The sequence below is a fragment of the Peromyscus leucopus genome, chromosome 8b, assembly GCF_004664715.2.
Source record: "Peromyscus leucopus breed LL Stock chromosome 8b, UCI_PerLeu_2.1, whole genome shotgun sequence".
Taxonomy (NCBI): domain Eukaryota; kingdom Metazoa; phylum Chordata; class Mammalia; order Rodentia; family Cricetidae; genus Peromyscus; species Peromyscus leucopus.
Window position 1 is genome coordinate 36,806,585 of NC_051086.1, and position 20,783 is coordinate 36,827,367.

The following is a 20,783-nucleotide window of genomic DNA, read 5'->3' on the forward strand; positions in this document are numbered from 1 at the left end:
GATAGGAGAGGAGGCCTCTGGGCTAAGCAAGGTGTTTTCAGGCCCAAGGAGCTGATTCAGTGGACTGTTGAAATTGGACACAAGTGAGGACTTTCATGGGTCAGATAACAGGTGGAACTCAGGACAAGGCCACCAGAGTCATTCAGGAAGAAAGACCGAGGGTCAGAACGGCTGCTAAAGACATGTTTCCCCGGACCCAACACGTGGCAGGGTGGCCAAAAGCCTTGGGGAATAGCAGAAAGGGAGAAAAGCCAAAGTCAGTGCATACGGGCAGAGCTCCAAGGGTTTGGGGATGCAGTTTGTGGGCAGATACGTATCTTTCTCCTAGAAAGATGACATCAGGGTGGAGGCGGTAACACGGGCAGGGATTCCTAGATTGCATGCGTGGAAAGAAGCGGCAATAACATCAGACAGCCTTGCTGACTCAAGGGCCTCGGTGGGGCCGTGGCGGGGCGGAGGTGGGGACCAGATGGGTGGAGTGACCCACAAGGCCAGGAGAGAACCCTCTGAAAGGAGTTTCCTGGGAGTGTCCCTTGACATGGGCCCTGGGGGAACCAGAATCAGTGGCTGCCCCTGGATCCTTATCACAAGAGGAAGTCTTCACTGGGGGAAGGAAATGGGCCCCAACGTCCCTCACATCCCACAGGACAGACACATGAGCATCTCAGATGGTCTGGCTCATCCTCGCGACGGACACTCCTTAGGGAGGTCTTTGTCCTCAATGGGGTCTGAGGTCCAGGAGACCACTTTCAGCTCGGTCCACAGGCAAGGCTGTCAGCAGAGCCAGGACCTGAACTCACACCTATTCTTGCACTCGGATGCTTTCTACTACCCTGGAGGGTAACTCAGGAAATTCTGGTCACCTGCCTGGTCCAGAAAATCGTGGGCCTAGCACACTTGTCCATCAGAGCAGCTATAAAGGGACACTTCTACATTGGCAGGAAGGCATGAGTGGCCTGTGACTGTCCCAAGGACATCTTGGAGCTGAAGGAGAATTTTCCCAGCAGATTCTGCCATCTATCTAGACATTGCTATGCCCCAGGCTTGGACTCTTGTCTCTCTATTCAGCCACCGTGAATTCTGGAATATCCCAGGAAAGTACCGCTCCCTGACTTCCATTGCATCATCCACTTGATGGATGCTGTGTCTGCCGCTGGAAAGTTTATAGAAAGACTTTCCTGAGGGGTGGGGGGGCAGCATTCTGATACCTTCCCCATCCTGGGGAAGTCCTAACCTTGCAGAAGATCCAGAATTTCTGGAATGTTGGAGGACTGTTGGGCCTTGTCCTGTCCCAGTCCCCAGGAGCATCTTTCTGGACAGATGTGGTGAAGGTGGTAGGGAGATAGCCTCCATCCAGGTCAAAGCTTATGGAGTTTTGCCCACTCTGAGACTGTGATACAACACCCTGGATGGCTTGTGCTTCCCTGGGAAGGTGGTCTTATCCCTCACTGCCACACCAGACACACAGAGCCACAACTCCAGCCTTTGGTGTCTCCGGTCCAAGATGACCCCTCCCACATTCTCTGACCCCTGCCTCCCCAAATACATTTTAAAAGGCCAAATTTCCCTCTAGTTCTGTCCCAGCTACCTGGGTATCCTCAGGCCCCTGGCACTGATGAATCCTGACAAATCCATTCAGCCAAGCCTCCAGGAGGGTGTACAATATGCTCTTGGCTCTCAGAGAGCTTGTGTCTGTGTCCCTAGGGGACAGAGGACAGGGACCACCAGGCCTCCATTCACAGGCACGTGGCTGAGAGTGCCAACAAAGATATGCACAAAAATCAAACAGCCATGAAGAAAGCCGTGGTGGGAGTGATTGGGGCAGTCGGCGAAGGAGGTGTCTCTGAAGCTCAGGGTCCAGGTCGGCCAGCTGAGTTAGGGATCATTTGCTTCAGTGGGGGAAATACAAACTAGCAGTAAGGTTTGGGATGTCAGCCATACTGGGCTACATGAGGCAAGGGGAAAGCCAATAATATCCCAAAACAGTTGGTCAATATTTTGGTCCAGCGCTTAAGGCCTAACCCTGGAAGGGCACTGGGGTGTCCCAGTGGGATGCTGGCTTTTGAGGATGGATCAAGGGTAAATAAGACCTTATTGGTTTCATTTCTTGCTCTTAGGGCTCCTTGCTGCCTCCCCAGGACCTAGCAACTATGCCAGCCCCACACAGACAGGTAAGTCCTGTGGGCACACAACCCATGAAAGCACCAGGTCTGCCTCCCACAATGCCCTGCCACTGCCTGGCCTTTCCTTTACCCAGGATTCTCCCTCCAGGGTTAGGATCGTGCCCCACCCCTGAATCTCTGCCCCAAGCCTTATCGCCAACTGAGAGATCATCGGGCACCTAGAGGGGACACTGCCTTTATTTGCCCTCCTTGAAAGAATCATTGGGAATACATATTCAAAAAAAAAAAAAAAAAAGGAGGAGAAATGAGGCTAGAAGCCGTTACAGCATCCCAGCGAGCTGAGGGCCCTTCTTCCCGCTCTAGGTGCAGCGGGAGTCACAGACCCTGGATTGGCTCTGGCACTTGCCAGCTTCAGGAACTGAGGGGGTCACAACTGAAGTGGCAATTGCTGCTTTATTTTCAGCAGGACAGAGTCCCGGAAGGAGCCACTCATAGGAGTGTTTGGATCTTCCAGGCTCCCTCACTCTCCCCAAGCCCCTGTCTGGACCAGCATGTCAATTGCCTCTCAGGATTTCAGGTCCCAGAAGGCTCTGACCTTTTGTTCACAGGGTCCTTGTTTCTGGGTACTCACCCCCATCCCAGCTGCTGTCAATGTCCCTTCAGCAACCCCCCCCCCAGTCTCTATGGTCCCTCTCATGGGCAAGGCCCAGCTGAAGGCCGACAGAGGTCATCAAAGGTACCCATAAGTTGGGAGTGCCTACTGGAGGCAGGAAGGCGTCCTTGGGGACCTCCCATCCCTAGGACCACAGCTTCCTAACTACTCCCCTCTAAATACACACCAGTTCCCACACTCCTAGACTATGTGTGTCCTGGGAGGGGGTGCCAAGTCCCTGATGCACCCCCTAGCAAGCAGCAGTCTCGACGGCCGTGGGTGCAGAGCCTGGCCACTGTGCTTCCGAACCACTGTCCTTCTCTGGGCCCACTCTTCATCTTCACAGGGGGATGGAGACCTCTGCAGGCCACTGCGGAGATGCCTGCAGATTGGCACCAAAGGTACTTCCTAAATGTTGCCAAGCGCTTAGTGGATGAAGATTTTTCTGATTCGGTTTTCTGTTTGGGCTAGCTGGCAGGACTCCGTTCCAGCCTCAGTTTCCCAGACTGTCAAAGAGAGGAAATCATCACCGGGATCTGGGCAGGTCGGCATTCTGCATGAAGGACAGATAGATTAAATTGTCCCCGATGGAGAAATATAATCCCCATGCAGCCTGCTTTAAGATGTCCCCATGCATACCCTCAAGAGGCAAAGGCAGCCTGTGCAGTGCTGTGCAGGAATCTGGGCAGGCTGCAAAGTGGCTGGGCTGCACCCATTTTCCTGTAAAGAGCCAATTAGGAAACAAGACCGTCTCCCCTATTCCTGCCCCCTATCCTGGCTAGGAGGAGGCAGTTATAGGTGATCAGACACCCAGGGCCATGCCCTGTAGATGCCCTGTAGGCATAAGCAGCCTAACTCTGTTTGCTTGAGGAGGGCAGGGATATCAAATTTAGCAATATTGCTCGGCCCAGGTGGCTTTCTGCCCCTCTGGATTCGAAGCACATAGTCCTGCCGAAGGCTAGCAGTGGCTGTCTATTTATTAATTTTTTCCAATATTCACTTATTTATTGGTGTGGTGCATGCATGCCATGGCTTGTGTGTAGGGGTCAGAGGACAGCTCTCTCCTTCCACCATGAGTGCCCAGGATAGACCTCAGGTCATCAGGTGTGGCAGCAAGTGCTTTTCCCCACTGTTGCGAGTCCTAGAGATCAAACTCGGATGGCAGGTGCCGCCAAGCCATCTCATTTGGCCTAGCTGTTCAATATTTTTATTACCGCACTCACCCCAGCACATGGGGCCAGGACACAAAGTATGTCACAGCGTATGCTCCTGGAAGAGGAAAAGAAGGGAGACCCATGTCCTGCTGCCAGACATGAACCCCTAGCATCCAGCCTTTTCTCTAACATGTCCCGAGCTCCCTGCTCATAGAGGCACCCTGTCTCCACATCAGCCATCTGTGCTGTCCAGACTAGTCTCCAGGACAGCCCTGGGCACTCCTAGCAAGGTTCAACCGGAGAATCTACTAAAGGAAGTCCCAAGAGCCAAGGTTGAAGCCTCCCATCTGAGGGGGACAGTAAGAAGTCCCGAGACTAGAACTCTACACACTCTGGAGATCATGGAGTGCCCAGGGAGGTGGAAATGTTGGCATGACCCAGGCTGGAAGTGGAAGGTGGCCCTGGGGTCTTCAGAGGCCGTGAGAAATAGAGGAAGCCATGACCACCAGTGACGGTGGGGACTGCGAGGAGCTAATGAACATTGTCTCTGAGGCACGAAGCGGGATTTGATGACACAGAGGCAGTCACAGAGGGATCTCAACTATGGTGGTGTAAGGGGAGGCAGGGAACTAGAAAAAGGGGATCAAAAACCACGTTAAAGTGTATATGGGGGTTGTCCGGCGAATGCAGACAGAGCTGAGTGACAGCTGTTCGGCGAATGCAGACAGGTGCACACTCAGGCTGCATCTTGGAGAATGTGGTACATCACAAGCTATCAGTGGAGGCCCATGTCCAGACAGGGGGAGACCCCAGGAGGGCCCTGGGTCAGGTGAAAGGCTCTTATTGTATTCTTATACCAGCAGACACACTGTGGCTTAGGGCTTCAGCAGCCTGTGAGTCCCATTGTCTGAATTACACCCTGCCTCGGTCTCTCCACCATCATAGTAGGGGTGATCCTAGACTTCTTCAGTCCTTGTGGGGATTGTCTGCATCCCTTTTCACTCCAGGAAGACAGCGTCTTTGCCCAGTACACATCCACATCCACCAGCCCAACTTCAAGGCTTCAAAGGAGAAAGGTCACCCTACTCACCCCATGAGAACTCCATCCCCTCAGCCCAGATGTCGCTTTCCGCCATGTGCCCTCATCATCGCAGGAAGACGCCCCCCTCCCTTCTTCAGTGCTTGTCTCTGCTTCTGCCTGCAGCTCCCTTCCTCTGCCCTGGCTCTTTCCTGTTGGTGTGAGCTCAGTATCTTCAAGGTCCCATCCTAACTCTCTGCACCTCTACACCTACCACACCCCAGGCCTTGGTCATCCCGTTTTCTCCTCTCCATGGTTGTCATGCTGGCTGGACCATCCTGGAGTGGGGAAGCATGAATGAGGTGAAGGGACCAGTTGAGGCCAGAAGGGGTCCGACCTCCACCTTGGTCACCTGGTACTCAGTCCCACTGAATGGTCCAGTGTGATTAGACGCCCCCTGTGCCTAATTCATCCTACGCTGTTAGATGCCCACACCTGTGATGCTCAGTGCCATCTGCCTGACTCCTCCCTGCAGCTTGCCCATCCTCTCGTGCCTGGTGGAGTCCTGCTGCTTGGGTGAGCTCCTGGACATCCCTTCCAGTGGGAAGCACCTGAGATCAGCATTCATCCATCCCTTTTGTCCTGCACTGACCCCCGTCCCTGGATCATGCCGGTTGACTGGAGGCCCCCAAAGGTTCTAACCTGTATCTCATTAACCCTGTCTCTGCTTGGGGAAGCCTCAGCAACTGATTCAAGTGGGAATTCAAAGCCAGGGAGAGAAGAACTCTTCCTAGTCTAGGAGGGTTTGAATTGTGGGGTGAGTTTAACCAGGTTCTCTATTTCTACCTCCCTTAGATACTTGCCTTTCTGGAAATTTCCCTTTGATTCATTTTTCTGGGTTTCCATATTTTTATTTATTTATTTATTTTTTTGGTGAAGAAAAGATATGCTTTCCATCTGGTCCCGTCCCCGTCCCCCCCCCCCCCCCCCCCAGTGAAAAGCTGTACTTGTAAAGTTAAGATAAAAGATGAAAGTGAAACTCCTGATTAGCTGGTGTGACCTACTCCCCAGAAGGGGCACCTCAGATACAGGAAGGTGGCCCGCTCTAGGATTTGCCATGGACTGTTGCTGCCCTCTGCTGCCCTTTGGACTTATTGACCTAGCACAGAGGACAGTCTGGGTACCATGACAGCTGCAGGGAGGATGCAAGTCAGCCCTGCCTCCTGTTGGATCAGGGGGTCAGCACCTTTCCTGCCAGTGGCTGGGCATGGCAAAGGCCTGTCTGTCTGGCCTTATAAAGGATTGGGCACAATAGAGATTTTTCTTTTTTTCTTTTCTTGTCTTGTCTTGTCTTGTCTTCGTTCCTTCCTCTCCTTCTTCTTCCTTCCTTCCTTCTTCCTTTCTTTCTTTCTTTCTTTCTTCTTTCTTTCTTTCTTTCTTTCTTTCTTTCTTCCTTTCATAGCTGTGGAGGCTGGAAAGTCCACAGAGCAGGAACTAACAGCTCTGTGCTCTTTAGCCTGCCTCCAGGTTCACAGGCAGCTGTCACACTGTCATCACATGAAAGGGGGACTTGAGGAACTTCCAGGGGTATTTTTTCAAGATTTGTTTTTAATTATGTGGGGGGGAGGAGGGTTACGTGCATATTAGTGCAAGTACCCTCAGGGGCCAGAAGAAGGCGCTAGATTCCTTGGTGCTGGCACCACGGGCAGTGGTGAGCCACCCGACATAGGAGTTAGGACATGAACTCCACAAGAGCAGTCCATGCTCCTAACTGCTGAGGTGTCTCTCTAGCCCAGACATCCTTTATTTAAGACATCATTCCCACTTACGAGCCCCTATGCACTTGATCTCTTTTTCAAAACCCCACTAGCAAATACCGTTACACAAGTACTTAGGAGTACACATTCAATCTAAATCCAAAGCATATAGACACTCCCCAAATCCTACCAAGAACCGACCACAACTCGATTCTGGACTCCAACCCAGGGCTATGTTTGGGCCAGGCTGTGCTGTCCCCAGATAGGGTCTGAGGTTTGCGGCCAAAAGTAAACTTAAGTGAGACATTGAGTCGTTCCTGACTCAAGCTGGCTGTAGGCTGCAGACTGGACAATTCCAGAAGGACATTAATGTGTCCACAGGATGTCTGCGAAGGCTCATTCCCACTTCAGGAACATCACCTCCATCTGCCACTCCATGCCTGTAATGGACCTAATGGACCTTGTGCTTCTGACCTCTCTCCTCACACCTGCACATCCTCCTGCACCGGGTCTGTGTCTGACCCAGTCACTAACTTCTGCTCATTAGTTTCCTCAGCAGTACAGACCTGGAGTACCCCAGTGCCCAGCCCAGAACTGGGGACAGAAGCAGAGAGGCTGGGGGATGGCAGACATCCCAGGCCCTTCTGCGCATTGTGGTACCGGGGTGTTGTTCCCTCTGCCCATAGCTTTCCCACCCCCCCTGATAGTCACACAGCTGGCACATTCTTGTCACTCAGGTCTCCACTTATATGTCAGCTTCCTCACAGAGACTTTCACAAACCAATCTAAAGTAATCCCCCAGAGGTCACTCTATTTAGTTCACTGACAGGTCCACAAGGCTAGAACAGAGCCTCCCACACGGGTGCTTAGCCAGTGTGCACCATGAACTGCAAGGCACTGTGGGAACATAGTGCCCTTCAGCTGGAGAGAATTCACAGCCATGGGACAGGAGCTTCATGAAGTGGGTCCTTCAGTGAGATACTGGGCAAGACTAAAATGATGGATGGACTGCTGCCCCACTCTCAATGAGGGAGGCTCTGGCAGCTGGTAAAAGGGAAGCAGAATTCCAGGAAGGAGTCTCTGGGAAGGTGTGCTAATTAGCTTCTTGTCAAGTTGACACAGTCACCTGGGAAGAGGAAACCTCAGTTGAAGAAATGCCTCCATCAGATTGGCTGTGGGCGGGTCTGAGGGGGGGTTTCTTGATTAATGATTGATGTGGGAGGGTCCAGCCCACTGTAGGTGGGCAGATCGCCACGGTCCTATAAGAAGGCAGATGGTCAGTGTCCGATAAGAAGGCAGACTGAGCGAGCCGGTAAGCAGCATTCCTTCTTGGTCTCTGCTTCCGTTCCTGCCTCCAGGTTCCTGCCTCGAGTTCCTGCTTGGGCTCGCTTGGTGACAGCTGGATGAAGAGACCCTTTCCTCCTCCGCAAGTTGCTTTTGGCCAGTGCGTGACCACAGCAGAGAAGTAAACTAACACAGGAAACCTTTCCCAGTCGGCACGGTTGTAGATTCTATCACTGAGACTGATAGCTGTCGTGCTACAGATCACTGACTGTTGTCTGGCAATTATTATGTCTTTTTTAGAGGTTAAAATATTAGCACACAAGGTAGGGGATTTCATTATGAGATTTCAAGCACACTTTCTTTGAAACCCCATCCCCGCCCTCAGCCTCCCCCATGCTGCTCCTGTTGGTCCCCTTCCCCTGATTCTGCTTTGGAAGCTATTCTATTACCCACTGTCCCCTCTCACCTCTCGTAAGACCTCTGTGTCCCTCTTATGGTCCCCTTTCTAGATTCATGACCTATAACCACACCCACATATAGACACGTATAAAGATTAAAATACAGGACCTTCATTAGGGAGAAAGTAAGTGATATTTGTCTTTCTAAGTCTCGATTACTTCTCTTAATATAGTAATTTCCAATTCTATGCTTTTTCGCCCCCTGGAAATCTCATGATTTCATTTTTCTTTATGGCTACACAAAACTCCACTATGTAAACCACATCTGCTTTGTCTACTCCTCTGTTGATGGACATCTAGGCCTGCTCCATTTCCTGGCTAAAGTGAATAGCAAGGATGTGCAAGTGTCTCTGCGGTAGGACTTAGAGTCTTTTAGATATGGACGTGGTCACATGGTAGTTCCACTTTTTGTTTTTTTGAGAGGCTTCCATATCGTCGATTTCCATAGTGGCTGTGCCAATTTATACTCCCAATAAGTAAGAGTTTCTCTTTCTCCACATACAGGTGTGTGTGTGTGTGTGTGTGTGTGTGTGTGTGTGTGTGTGTGTGTGTGTTCACTAGGGAAACTGGCCAGTGAACTGTTTGTTGTATCCTTATCTGGCTTTGATGTCAGGGTAATCCTGGGTTTGTACTGAATTTTGTAGTGCTGTTATTCTCTGTTAACTGTTCCTTTCTGTTTTATGGACAGTTTGTAGGAGATTGGAGTTAGCGCTTCTTTAAGGGTCTGGGAGAATTTGACAGTGAACCCTCGAAGTTCGGGACTTTCTTTCCTGGGAGAATTTTTACTGCCCCTTCAGTCTTTGCTCTCTTGAATGTATACCTGAGTTCTGGGAAGTTTGGGCCATGTCTTCTCATGTCATCTTTATGTATATCTGCATGTGTTATCATGACCTGTTCTCTCTCCCTGAAATTCATTCTTCAGCTTGTTTTTTCTTGTCCACTCTGATTTTTAAAGTGTGTGTGTGTGTGTGTGTGTGTGTGTGTGTGTGTGTGTGTGTGTGAATGCAGCCGCATGTGTGCCACAGTGCAAGTGCGGAGGTCAGAGAACAACTCTTGGGAGTTGGATCTCTCCTGTCACCTTGTGGGTGGGTTCCAGGGATCAAACCTAGGTTCTTAGACCCTCACACAAGCACCTCTGTCCACTGAGCCGTCTCCCCGCCCCATCCACTGTCTTTTTCATTTGATTTATTGATTCTTTCATTTCTAAACTTTTCTGTTTGGTTCTTTTTCAGTCTTGCAATGTCCTTGCTGGATTTTTGTTTCTCCGTGGTTTTGAGTTTCTCCTCCGAGTTACTGGTCGTTTTATTTCAGTCCTGCATTGATTTCTTCACTGCTTTGGGCAGTGGGAGCCGGGGAGAGCTTTATGTAGTTACTTATCCGTGATGAGGCTGGACTCTGTGATCTTCTAGCATTTCAGCTGTTTCATTTTCTTCAGACAGAGGAGTTGTGAGCTGGAACGGGTGTAGTCTCATCGTTTGGGTGATTCTTGGTTGTCTTTTATGAATCTGCCAGGATAGATATGTCCTTCAGTTTTTACTTTCCCCTACTCTTGTTCCTGGTTTTACTTAATGTGAGTCTTCCTGGTGAGCTGGCTACACCTGCTGTTATTAAGAAGGGAGGCAACATTGGTAACGTACATGAGTTAACAGTTGTCCTGGTGTTGGCATGCAGAAGACATTTGTGCACTTGAAGGTGGGGGGTGTCCCTAATAAAGTGTGTTTTATCATTTCTTTTAGGGCTAAGGGGATCAAGGTGTAACTGGTGAAATGGGGAAGAAATGGAGAAAAGAGGAAAGAGGTAGTGAGAGGTAGGAATGAGAAGGAGAGCCTCAGGCTTGAGTTGTGAGGAGCAGAGAAACTCCTGCAGAAAAAGGACTGTGAGTGTATCAGTCTCCACAAGTGGGGAGGGGCTGCTAGTCTCAACAAGTCAAGTCAGTGTGTCCTTCCAAGTGAGGAAGATCTCAGCCACTAAAATCCACCCTCTGCCGGCATCCCCTGCTCTGAGGCCTGCTGCTTGTTAGCTCCAATCTTGCCTCTGGTGTTTTAAGGCCCCGGGGCTTTGGGTGGCAGGTTCCAGAGGGTGTGAGGCCTGCACACATGAGCTTACCTTTGTGTGCCATCAAGGTCCCACAGCACTCTCATAGTCCAGTGCAGCTCACAGGCAGTGGTGGGGGAGGGGATGTTGTCTCTTCCGGTGGGTATCTCCTGGTCTCAGCCTCTGGTCTCTGAGTTGCACCAGCCACAATCTACGCATGCTTTATCCAACCTCTGGTTATGTTTCCAGAGCCTGGGCCCCCTCTCTCTAGCTCTTGGGGTTTCCACCTCTCTCTAGCTCTTGGGGTTTCCACCTACCCTCAATTTGCAGCTGGCCAGCAGGAGCGGAGTTATGGCTGACGTGGCTCCTTTGTGAAGAAACTCCTAGTCAGCTTATTTCTGTTTTCTTTAGCTCCTTTTCATATGTGAATAGATCTATTGTGGTTTTATCTAGTTTTCATCTCTGCATACACATGCTGCTTCTAATCTACCACCTTACCCTGAAGTTCTAGAATTTATTTTTTAAACATTTAACACTTGGCTCCATGAGCCAGTATGAGCTGATCTCAGATCACCACTGACTCTGGCCCTGTGGACTAGTTATGGGAGAAACATGGCTGACCAGGGCAGCAGGCAGCAGGTAGCAGACCACAGAGGAAAGCAAGCTATGAGTCATCAGAGGGACATGGAGGGGAGCACAGATACCGTCTCAGGTTGAAAATAGAACCAGACCCCCCCCCCCCAAAAAAATCTGTGAGTGAAGGCAAGTGGGTAAAAGTGGCCTGAATTGGGGAATCCGGTCTAGATTCCAAGTTAACTGGACACCCCCGACCCCATCTTCCCCATAGTTCTTAGGTGCACCCTAAGACTAGGGGCATATCTCCACCTAGTGGTCATTTCAAGAACTGCAGTAATGTCTCTTCTCTGCCCTCTGAGCACCCCAAGGCTTTCGAGTACCGGTATGTCAGGATGGGGAGGAGGAGGAGGGAGGGAGAAGAGGTTTATTTCTTTGGGAATTTAAAAGTGTATTTGGGAGGAGGGATGTAGAAGAATACATTTCTGAGCTGGTAGCAGATAAATTGCCCACATCCTCGTACATCTTCAAGCAACTGGGCTGTTCCTCACTTGGAACTTAAGGAGATAAAGATAGAAAAGAAAAATAAAATAAAGCAGAATGAGCTCCAGAGTCTGGTGTCAGTCCCCAAAGCTGCCTTTAGGGGACTCTTCAGGAATCAGGGAGGCTACTACTTCCTAGTAAGGTGACAGAGGAGGAAGGCTTATCTGGCCTCTTGTCCTGTTGCCCCCCCCCCCGCCCCCCCCCCCCCCCGCGCCCCCCATCCCAGCCCATTTCCTAGGCTTGAGGACTCGCCAAGCAGGGTTCAGGGAGCCAGACAGGGAGATACACAGGACCAAAAAGTCAGGCGGCAGACTGAATCCCAAGTCTCCACCATCCAGGCTGGTTTCTAGAACCGGATATCATAAGCTGTCTGCCCTTCCCTTTCAGAGAAGAGCCCCTCACGAGTCAACTTGGACAATTCAGAAGTAGCAGTGTTGGTCCTACAGTAGGACCGAGCTAAGGTGGGTGAGGGGTTTAAGGTGGGGGAAGGTCTGGGAAGCCACATTTGTTGGCGATCCCAAGAGGTTCGTAAACATGAGGAAGTATAAGAGATGAAGGAGTATACAGACTGGTGGACAAGCCCATGAAGGCCCCAAAGATTTGGGGTTAATGGTTAAAGATGCATTTTGAAAGCTCAGTCTGGCTCACTAAGCCATGTATCCCAGGGCCAGTCTGGAGTCAGGCACGGAGGTAGGAAAACTAAATCAGCCAAGAGAAGCCAGAAGCCCAGGCAGGCATGGAAACTTCTGGAAAGAGTACAGTTTATGAGTCTGAGTAGCCTGCATCCTCAGAGGGCACCGCCATGTGGGAATTCAGAGACTGGTACCAGGTTTCCATTAGGGAAGGAGTTGCGGGTACTGTTGCAGTTTTAAGCGTGACCACTAGGGGTGGCATTCCATGGGATTTCAGTCCTCAGCATAATGATCCAGAGGAGCCAAGCCTGAGTCCTAGAGTTGGGGCACTTCTTAGAAGCTGTGTTTACTGGGCCATTGCTTTGCCACACTGGACTTCAGTATTCCCATGAAACAGAAATCGCACACTCTGGTTTAGGATGAGGAAAGTATTCAATAGCACAGGTTAAATGTCCAGACCAAGATCTGGCACACATTGCATGCTGTGTGGCTGCTTGTGATGTGGGAGTTGAGGTCATTCCTCTGTGCAGGGGATGGCAGGAAGGTGATAGGAGAAGGAGCTCAGGGGGCAGGCTCTATCCTGCACCCAAAGATCATGACCCACAAGTCTCACCCAGACTGTCACAGAGACGAAGCCAAACTAAGACACTGGACCAAAAAAAGCTCATTTGTTCAAAATTATTTATTATAATTTATTATTTATATAATAATTTATTATTCATTTCCACAAGTGTTTAAAAGCCTGTTAAAACACAAGGAACAAAGGGACATGTCCCCATCTCCCTTGGAGTCATGTTTTTCTTTCAAAACATGGAGAAACCACTCCTCAGCTAAAATAGATATACTTCACATTGCAGAAGGTAATAAATAAATAAATACATAAATACATAAATAAATAGCCTCGATGGAATAAAATGGGAACATAATTCAGGGAGTAGATAAGTTGATCATACATCTGATGCTACTGGGCAAAATGAAATCTCCCTCCTGGCATGGACCAAGAGGGACATTCAGATTCCAGTCGATCTGTTGTTTTATCATTCCTTGGACTCAGGGCAGAAAGCAGAGTCAGATGTTGGACGAGGTGTTCGCTGCAGATTCCTAAGTTGGCTCACATAGTACTTTAGTTTAGTCTGGAAGTCAGCTGGATTATTTTCAAGGATGATTTCTGTCTTCTGTGAAGGACCGGAGAAAATGGCATTAGAGGTAAACAGGCTGCTGAGGGCCATAGCAAGCTATAAGTCTGGTTGTGGGTAAAGACATGCTACAGGGCATGTAGAGAGAAGAGCAGCTTACCTCGGAGGTATTCACAACCGGCAGGCAACGCTCAAGGTTCTGTGGAGAGACACCAAGACACAGTCAGATCCCTCAAAAAAGGAGCAGGCCCTGCTTCCCTCCGCACCAAATGCTGGGAAGAAGGAAGGCAGGGATCCCCTAAGCCCTTAGCAGTTCCACACACCTCAAGATTGGTCTTGATATCCTTTATATTCAATTGATTTCTCATTTTCAGGAATTCGCACAGGTTTGCTCTCTGCGAGGCGTTATTCTGAGAGGGCAAAGAATCCTCCATGTAAGAGCTGCGGGGGCGGACTGGGGAGGTAAAAGCTGGGGAATGTGAGAGCTAAGGAGTGTGAGAGCTAGGGAGCGGAGCCTGCTGTTAGAGGTTTCTTTGAACAGCCTCATTCCTGGTCCCTTCTTGGGACCCAAGAGCAAGTGCATGTCCCAAGGCAAGGACCTGCCCCTCCCAGGCACCAAGTCCTAACCCCTGGCTGTCTGTGGGCTGTGTGAAGAGCCTGGGCAGATTTGTCTGTACTTGAGGAAAACACACCTCCCCAGACAAGCTCTGGAATAGGCAGAGAATTGGCCAGGGGAAATACTTATGCCGAAGATGCCAGATGCCAAGGTTAACGCTTCAACCCAAACAAGAATTTCTAGACACCTAGAAGAAAACCCTTGTGGACCCTAGCATGCCCCCAAGGAGGGGACCAGTAGACATCCAGCAGGCTTGGAAAGGACTTCATGTTAGGTCCAAGCAAACGAAGACAAGCCAGAGCCATTGCATCTGGCTGGAACTAAGAACGTAATGTCTGGGGCTGGTGGAAGTGGAAAACATGAACAGCTTTAAGGAGGGCGAAGGACACAAGACAGGGTCACAGAGGACAGCCCATTTGCCAGTCCATGGCTCTCCCCACTGAACCTGGAGCCAGAGGCTTGTGACAGGTTCACCCATAGCTGTCATTTCATTGTATATCCTAAAATACAACTTTCCTTTTTCCAGCCAAGGCTGTGGCATGTTCTGAACCCCAGCTAAGGGTAAGGCCTAGAGAGTCATTTGGCGGTTCTCTTGACAGCCCCACTGAGACAGATGCAAACACTGAACAAGGCAGAGTGGAGTGTGACATGGCTGAAGTCACCCAGGCAGGAGATGGATGCGACCCAAGTATGCCCCAAAGCCAGGCCAAGCTCTTACCCTGAGTCGATATCTGGCATCCACGTCATCGAGTCTGGATGCCTGTGGAGACACAGAGAGAAAGAACCAAGGAGCTTGTGAGCCTGAGGCACCCATTGGAGCCAGCCTTCACCAGGCCAACCTCAGCCAGATACTCACGTTGAGCTTCTTCATAATCTCCTTGGCAATTGAGGAGCAGCTCAGCGTGCTGGCTGTGCCCGAGGGAGCTGAGGGACCGACTGGAGTCTGGAGTGCCCCGTGGAACAGCATCGGGAGCAGGAGCAGCATGGAGAGGACTCTGGTGGTGGTGGAGCTGGCAAGAACCATTGTGTCTCGTTCGGGTCCTTCAAGCGGATTCTGAAGAAGCCACAGTGGCCTCCACCTTATATGCGCTTACAACTTGTAGGGGCGGGGCGGTGGGGGGAGGGGGTAGGCATCGGAAGGAGCTTTATCTGACATGGAACCTCCATAGCAAACCACAGACTTATTCATCACTTTCTAGTACTCGAGATCATCGACATGGGAAGCAAGACTGCTTATTCAAAGGCCATCGCCTTCCTTTGTCATAGAGATGGATGGAGTGGAAAAGGGTGGTGGCAGTGGCCTGGCTCTGAGCCAGCTCGGGCCCTCTGTGCAGTGGGACCTCCCCTACCATCCCTTGTACAAACCCGATCCTTACTGAGCTCCACCTGGTGGAGGTGACCACCGGAGTCACTGCAGAAGACTTGAGCTTGGTGGGTGTTCTGACCCACAGTCAAGCACTCTGGCAGGTGGTAGCTAGAGCTAGTTAGGTCTTTAGGCAGCTTCTCCCTTGACCCTTATTCCTGGCAGGTGGCAGATGGAGCTCAGCCTTCTCTTAAATTAATCTAATGTCAGGACAGTGCAGTGGGACAATGTGCTGAGGCCCATGTCTAGAGGAGAAAGCCCTTGATGGAGATATGGCTACAAGTCCTTGGAGACTTAAGGACGAAGGTGGTCCTCAAGAATAATGTCACTGGGAGTTGGAGGAAGCATGGTTCTGGAAGGCTTAGCAGGTGGCGTTGACAAGTTTGAGCGAGGGGGGTACATGGAGAGAGGAGAGAGGAGAGCAACTCCCTGAAGGAAAGCTATAGTGAGGGCTTTACCTTCCAGTCTGCCCTGGAGCATGAATGCAGAGGTGCTGGCCTGCAGAGGTGGGAAGCGAACAGGGACAGTTATGGGGGAGTCCACAAAGGACCTAAGAAACCACATTCAGAAAGTGGGAAAGCCAGAAGGGTAGAGAGCCAGGGAACAGTCCCTGAAGGATGAGGTGGCTCCCTTGCCCATGAGGCATGTCAACAGGCCATGACACATGGGGAGCTGGAGTTTTGCTAAGAAGATGTATGTGATGGAGCTAGAAAAATGTTTCTTCAAGATAACCGGGCTGGGCTACGGGGAATCCGGTGGAGAAACGAGGCCTTGGGTTGGGATGTGGTATGATGTGATCAGCATGGGGAGATGAAGATGAAGACTAGCACGTTGTGCTGAGGCAGGGGAAATTGAGTGCTTCTGTCTTCAGAGCAGAAGCAACTATGGTGAAAGATAAGGATGTAGCGGCAAGGGAAGTAAAGGCTTCGATTGAGGGGACTAGTGTCTATGGCCCGTGAACTCCCAGCCCAGCCAAGCAGAGCTTGTGCTAGGGGCCTTGACTCCTGGATAAGAGCATGCTCCATAACTAAGGGAAATCTCAGTAGGCAGCATGGGGGAGTCTTGTGACTAGTCTGAGAGCCCAGGAGGCATTACCCAGCCAAATGACTTGCAATTGCTGTGTGCAGGCACCGTAGATAAAACAGACCCCAGCCTCGAGGAAAGGTGGACTAACGCCCCATTCCTCTTTCTGGGGTCCTCAGGACTGCAATGTCAGCATGGCACCCTCGGCTTTCAGAACCAAAGGTTTTCATTCTGGTGAGACCCTCGGTGGCATTTGAGGAGCTCTGATTCAAACCTACCAGTGACTTTAACTCAGGCCAGGTCCCCAGTGCTCCAGGGCTGGGCTTTGTTCCCTGGGCTCCCTACCATTGCTTGCTCTTACTTTTGGTATAAGCGCTTTGGAGACTGGAGCATGCAGAGTGTGATTCCTCACTGAGGAAAATCTCTGTTTTTATGTAAGTAAGATTTTTTTTTTGAGAGAGAGAGAATTCAAAACAAAAACAATGAACTTTTTTGTGGGGGGAGGAGGGATTTGGCTTTTCGAGATAGGGTTTCTCTGTTTAGTCTTGGCTGTCCTGGAACTCACTCTGTAGACCAGGCTGGCCTTGAACTCACAGAGATCTGCCTGCCTCTGCCTCCTGAGTGTTGGGATTAAAGGCGTGCACCACTATGCCCAGCTCCAAAACTAAGAGTTTTAAAGCTGTGGTGGCAAAGCATTCTTCCGTATGTTGTTTGCCTGCTTAAAAGTCCTGGTTTTGTGTTGTAGCGATGAAGACCTGCCGACAGCACTGGTGGACGTGTAGAGACAGTGGGGGCGGTAGGGTACGAGCAAGGTTTATGAAAATGCCACAATGAGACCTTTCCTTTTGTACAATGAATCCGCACTGGTGTTTAGAAAAAAAAAAAAAAATGGCAGGGACCAGGAAGATGCCTAGCGTGTAAGAGCACTTGAATCTCCAACGCCCACATAAAAAGCCAGGCACAGCCACGTGTGCCACCAGGCATAGCCAGCCACGTGTGCCTGTAATCCAAGCACGGCAAACCACAGACAGGATTGCAGGGCTTGCTGGCTGCCAGCCCAGCTCCAGGTATAGTGGGAGATATCCTCTTAAGGTGGGGAGGATAGAGCAGGGCACCAGAGGTCCTCCTCTGGCCTCATGTGTGTGTACTGGCATAGGTACCTTCTGCACACATGTACACAGTTGCACAGGCACACATATGCACACACACAGGTGCACACACATGCATGTACACACATATGCATGCACCACTTACGTTCACATACAATACACATCATACATGTATACACATGCATATATACATGTACACATCTAGCGCACACACACAAAGAAAGAAACCAGGTTTTTTGCTTTTTGTTTTTAAAGAGAAAAGGGAAAGGAGGGAACGTTGGCATTAGTTGGGTTTATTTCTTATTGGAAATATGATACTAAGCTGGATATGGTAGCTGACCTGTAGTCCCAGCTGCCCAGAGGCAGGAGGATCATCTGAGCACAGGAGTTTGAAGCCGCTTGGGCAATGTGACAAGAAGCTATCTCAAATACTAATAACGACACTTTCAATCAATAAAAGTAATTATAAAGTTTATCGAAAGGGAATGATTCTTCATGCTATAGCATTAAAACATGTTGGTTACCAGCAAGAGGAGGATACAGTCAAGTGTCCCAGGAAGCTTTGTCTAGTTTGAGATGGCTGAGACATTGGGAAGCAGTCAGAGGAGGGCTTGGGGGATCCCTCTGGGCCTAAAGAGTGGAGAGGCTGGACTCGGTTCTGATGGGGATGGGGAGATCTAGATGGTGCTCAGGGCTGGTGCTCAGGGCTGTCGTAGCTAAGTCTATCATGCGGCACTTAGGAGGTGTCACGAGCGAAGTCCTTGTCATGGTGAAGTGACAGCAATAGGCCTATCAGGCAGGGCTATCATTACCTCCATTTTACAGATGAGGACACTGAGGTTCAGAGAGTCTGGGCTGAGGTGACATCACCAGGACTGAATGTGAATAGGTCAGTCTGGCCCCAGAGGCAGGTGTCCCCTCCACAGCACAGAAAGGGGCGGATTTAGGAGATGATGCGGCATGGCTGGAGGGGCCAGTAGCATGAGGAGGACGTGTCTTATTTCGATGTCTTGAAGCTTCTGGAAACAGCCACACTGTGATGTTGGGTGGAAGCCAGTGGCCTTGGGCTGAGGAACGAGCAAGAAAACAGAAGACTCTCCAAGTGTGTCTTTTTTAAAATTTGTTCTCACTTTGTATATTTACTCTGTGCGTGTGGTGTTTTGCCTGCATGTATGGATGTGTGCCATGTGCCTGCCCAGTACCTGCAGAAACCAGAAGAAGGTGTTGGTCCTCCTGGAACTGGAGATACAGATAGTTGTGAGCCGCCATGTGGGTGTGGAGAACTGAACCCAGGTCCTCTACAAGAGTCTCTGAAGCATGGGGGCAGCTAGCAGAGTCAGAGATTTAGAGAAGGACCTTGCCAGACAGGGACAAACCGGCTGGCAGTGTACAAGATACGCCTGTTCACCTGGGTGCCGGGTGAACACATGCCTCATGGGACTTACACAGGAAGGACCCCCTCACCAGAGGTCACAGCATCCCCTTGACAGAGACCTTAGGACAAGGCTGCCTGTGAGGGTCCCACCTGTCTGGTGCAGAAGGTATAGCGTGTTGGGGTCCCAGGTTTAATGTGAAGAGGGGAAAAATGGCTTCTGTGTCTTCTCTGAGATAGGTCAGACCCTGAAGGAGATGGAGTCAGAGGTGGAGGGACAGTAGGGTTGAGTGGCCTGAGTTTGTTTTCTGAGGTGACCTTGAGGGTTTTTGATAGCCTAGTGTCAAGAGAGTGAGTTAGTTGGGAAGACCCACACCTCTGATGGTCAGAGGAATGGAACACCCCTGAGGCAGGGTGCTAGGCCCAAGAGAGCAGGCCACAAAAGCTTGAAGGGAGTAAAGGCCTGCCTCAAAGGAGGCAGATGTGGTCCCAGGAGAGACCCGTTGTATGCAACTTGATACCTGCTGCTGCCCAGGGAACCAGGGACAATGAGAAATCCCAGTCCTATACAACCAGCGTGATTGTCAGGGGGCCACCCAGCTACCCCCACTGCAGGTAACTGGGTACTTGTCACCTCTATGATGTCATTTTAGCAAGAAGCGGAACTTGTGCCTCCCTAGGAGTCTTCTTTGAGGTCTTAATCTACAGAAACAGCTTTGGTAAAATCACAGAAACCCACTTCCTCCCTTCCCCGTGGGCCTTGCTGGTGTCTAAACCCCTGGAAGACAGTGATTATTCCACCCCTGATACTTGCGTCAGCCCAACCGGGAAGTCTCTTCCACAGGCGGGCTGATGACTATCTCCCAGAGGCTGCAGTTTCTCGCGCTTTCTCTCTCGGCTAAGGCATGCCTGACAGACTGCCTGGCTAGGCTAAGGCCAGCAATGTGGCACAGAGGCCCTGGAAGTTTTGTGGTCTCTGGGCCTCATCTGAACAATCTCCTCTGGCCTCACTGGGTCCATTATGTGGTACAGGGTCAGGGTAATCACCCTAGGGGCCCGGGTGACTAGAGAGTCACACCTGCTTCTTGTCATCCCCCGCCCCCATAGGCCAGTGGAATTTTCTGAGGTATCCACCGCTGGCAGGGACTCACAGGCCTCAGTGGCTATGACAAGCTCCTCTGCTACTCTCTCCATGGCATCACATGACAGATATTGTCTGCCCATGACCTCAGTTGTGCTTCCGCTGGTGGCCCTGACCACATGGCCTGGTTTTGTCTCTACAGTAGGCAGCTTGGGGCCCCTGGATGGCTCAGCGGCATCACCAGGTAGGTATCCTGTGCCCACTTGAGTGAGAGGCTCAGGAAACGGCCCATTGGGTGGTCCAGACAGGAAGGCCTAGATTGCTGCCCCACAAGGCTCTGCAGCCTTCCCCCAGAGACTTCACCCATCTTCCCTCAGCTTTCCATCCCATGCTATAGAGACACAGGCTTCACAGGCCCTGGGCTAATCCTAGTACTTGACCACTGGTAGTGAAGACAGGTGCATAATCTCTATTTGGAATGATGCGCTTAGACAACTTGACTTACACCCAGGCCAGGGCATAGCTGAGTTCTTCTCTGGCCCTACAGAAAGTGGAGTCTAAGAACAAAAGCTTCTCTGGCAGGAAAGCCCAAAATTCTAATACTGGGGCTCAGCACCTTCCTGCTGGCCACTGTCGTTGTGTCTCAAGTATGGAGCAGAGCCTCGACTGTTGAGAGGACAGGCAGAAGAGACCACTGACCCCCGAAGGATGGCTGGAGCAAGGCAGAGGACGTGCTCCCTAGCAGAGGTGGGGTTAGGGCTGCAGGTGTTTCTAAGATTTGGGTAACTGGGAGTGGCCGCCTTGTTCCTATTGTCCGTAATGACCGATGGACCTGACACTCTCTTGACGGTGACT

General features: G+C 50.8%; 1 protein-coding gene across 1 annotated transcript; it reads right to left on the reverse strand.

The window, feature by feature from the left end:
* Window positions 1–13,265: 13,265 nt before the first annotated feature.
* Window positions 13,266–15,004, reverse strand: LOC114700430 (interleukin-3-like). Its single transcript, XM_028880061.1, has 4 exons — window positions 14,837–15,004; window positions 14,699–14,740; window positions 13,525–13,563; window positions 13,266–13,403 (listed from the first exon to the last, which is right to left on the reverse strand). Exons 1-4 carry the CDS (start codon window positions 15,002–15,004, stop codon window positions 13,266–13,268), a joined length of 387 nt encoding a protein of 128 aa, XP_028735894.1.
* Window positions 15,005–20,783: the final 5,779 nt, after the last annotated feature.